The following is a 1,025-nucleotide window of genomic DNA, read 5'->3' on the forward strand; positions in this document are numbered from 1 at the left end:
ATATATATATGCTTGTGTATGTGTGTATGTGTATGTATATGTGTATGTGTATGTACTTATGTGTTTGATATTTCCATATAATGGTTGCGTGTGTATGTGTATGAAGTTCACTACAGTAAAAACACGAATTTATTGAGTGAATGTGTGTGTGTGGAGGTTGTGAGTTTGTTACTTTCTTTTGTACTAAATGAGTGTCTGTGTAGGGTTGCAAGTGAGTGTGTGTATTGAGTGTTTGTGAGTGTGCGTATTGAGTGTTTGTGAGTGTGTGTTGAGTGTTTGTGAGTGTGTGTGTTGAGTGGTTGTGAGTATGTTTATTGAGTGTTTGTGCGTGTGTTTATTGAGTGTTTGTGCGTGTGTTTATTAAGTATTTGTGCGTGTGTTTATTAAGTGTTTGTGCGTGTGTGCATTGAAGGGTTGACCTATACTAAGTACATAGTCAGTCGATTAGTTGTTCCCACATATCTCATGCACACACTCCTTTGGCCTCCTGTCTGTGTGCAGGGGTGACCTATATCAAGTACATAGTCCGTCGATTGGGTGTTCCCACATATCTCATGCACACACTTCTTTGACCACCTGTCTGTGTGCAGGGGTGACCTATACCAAGTACATAGTCGACAGTACAGCCGAAGGGTTTGGGTCGCTCAGTGCGGAACAGAGTGTTTTGACACGCCCAAGAGAGTTGGGGAAGGCACTCTCGCGCTATGCAGGTCTCACGGCAAAGGTGGTTGTAACAGCCATTGGCAGGGGAGACGATGACAAGGTGAGTGTGAGAGAGTATGGCGCTGGTGTAGTGGTTTGTGCGTGTGTGTGGAGGTGTGAGAATATGGGTGCGAATGGGGGTGTGAAGTAGAAGAGGGTGGTTGGGTGGTGTTGGTAAGGATGTGCAAGATTCATAACTTGGACATTCAGTTGTTGTATATGTGTATACATAGCCAACAAAAGGTATATATGAACAAAAATCACTATATATATATTTATATATTTATATATATATATACATAAATATATAAATACATACATAC

General features: G+C 41.3%; 1 protein-coding gene across 1 annotated transcript; it reads left to right on the forward strand.

Annotated features, from left to right (window-relative positions):
- Positions 1-590: 590 nt before the first annotated feature.
- Positions 591-763, forward strand: SARC_17119 (hypothetical protein; the record flags this gene model as incomplete). The annotated part of the gene is made up of 1 exon (XM_014288784.1): positions 591-763. A coding segment is annotated over one exon (173 nt), but the record flags the coding sequence as incomplete, so codon positions are not given.
- Positions 764-1,025: the final 262 nt, after the last annotated feature.

Source organism: Sphaeroforma arctica (assembly GCF_001186125.1).
Source record: "Sphaeroforma arctica JP610 unplaced genomic scaffold supercont1.9799, whole genome shotgun sequence".
NCBI lineage: Eukaryota > Ichthyosporea > Ichthyophonida > Sphaeroforma > Sphaeroforma arctica.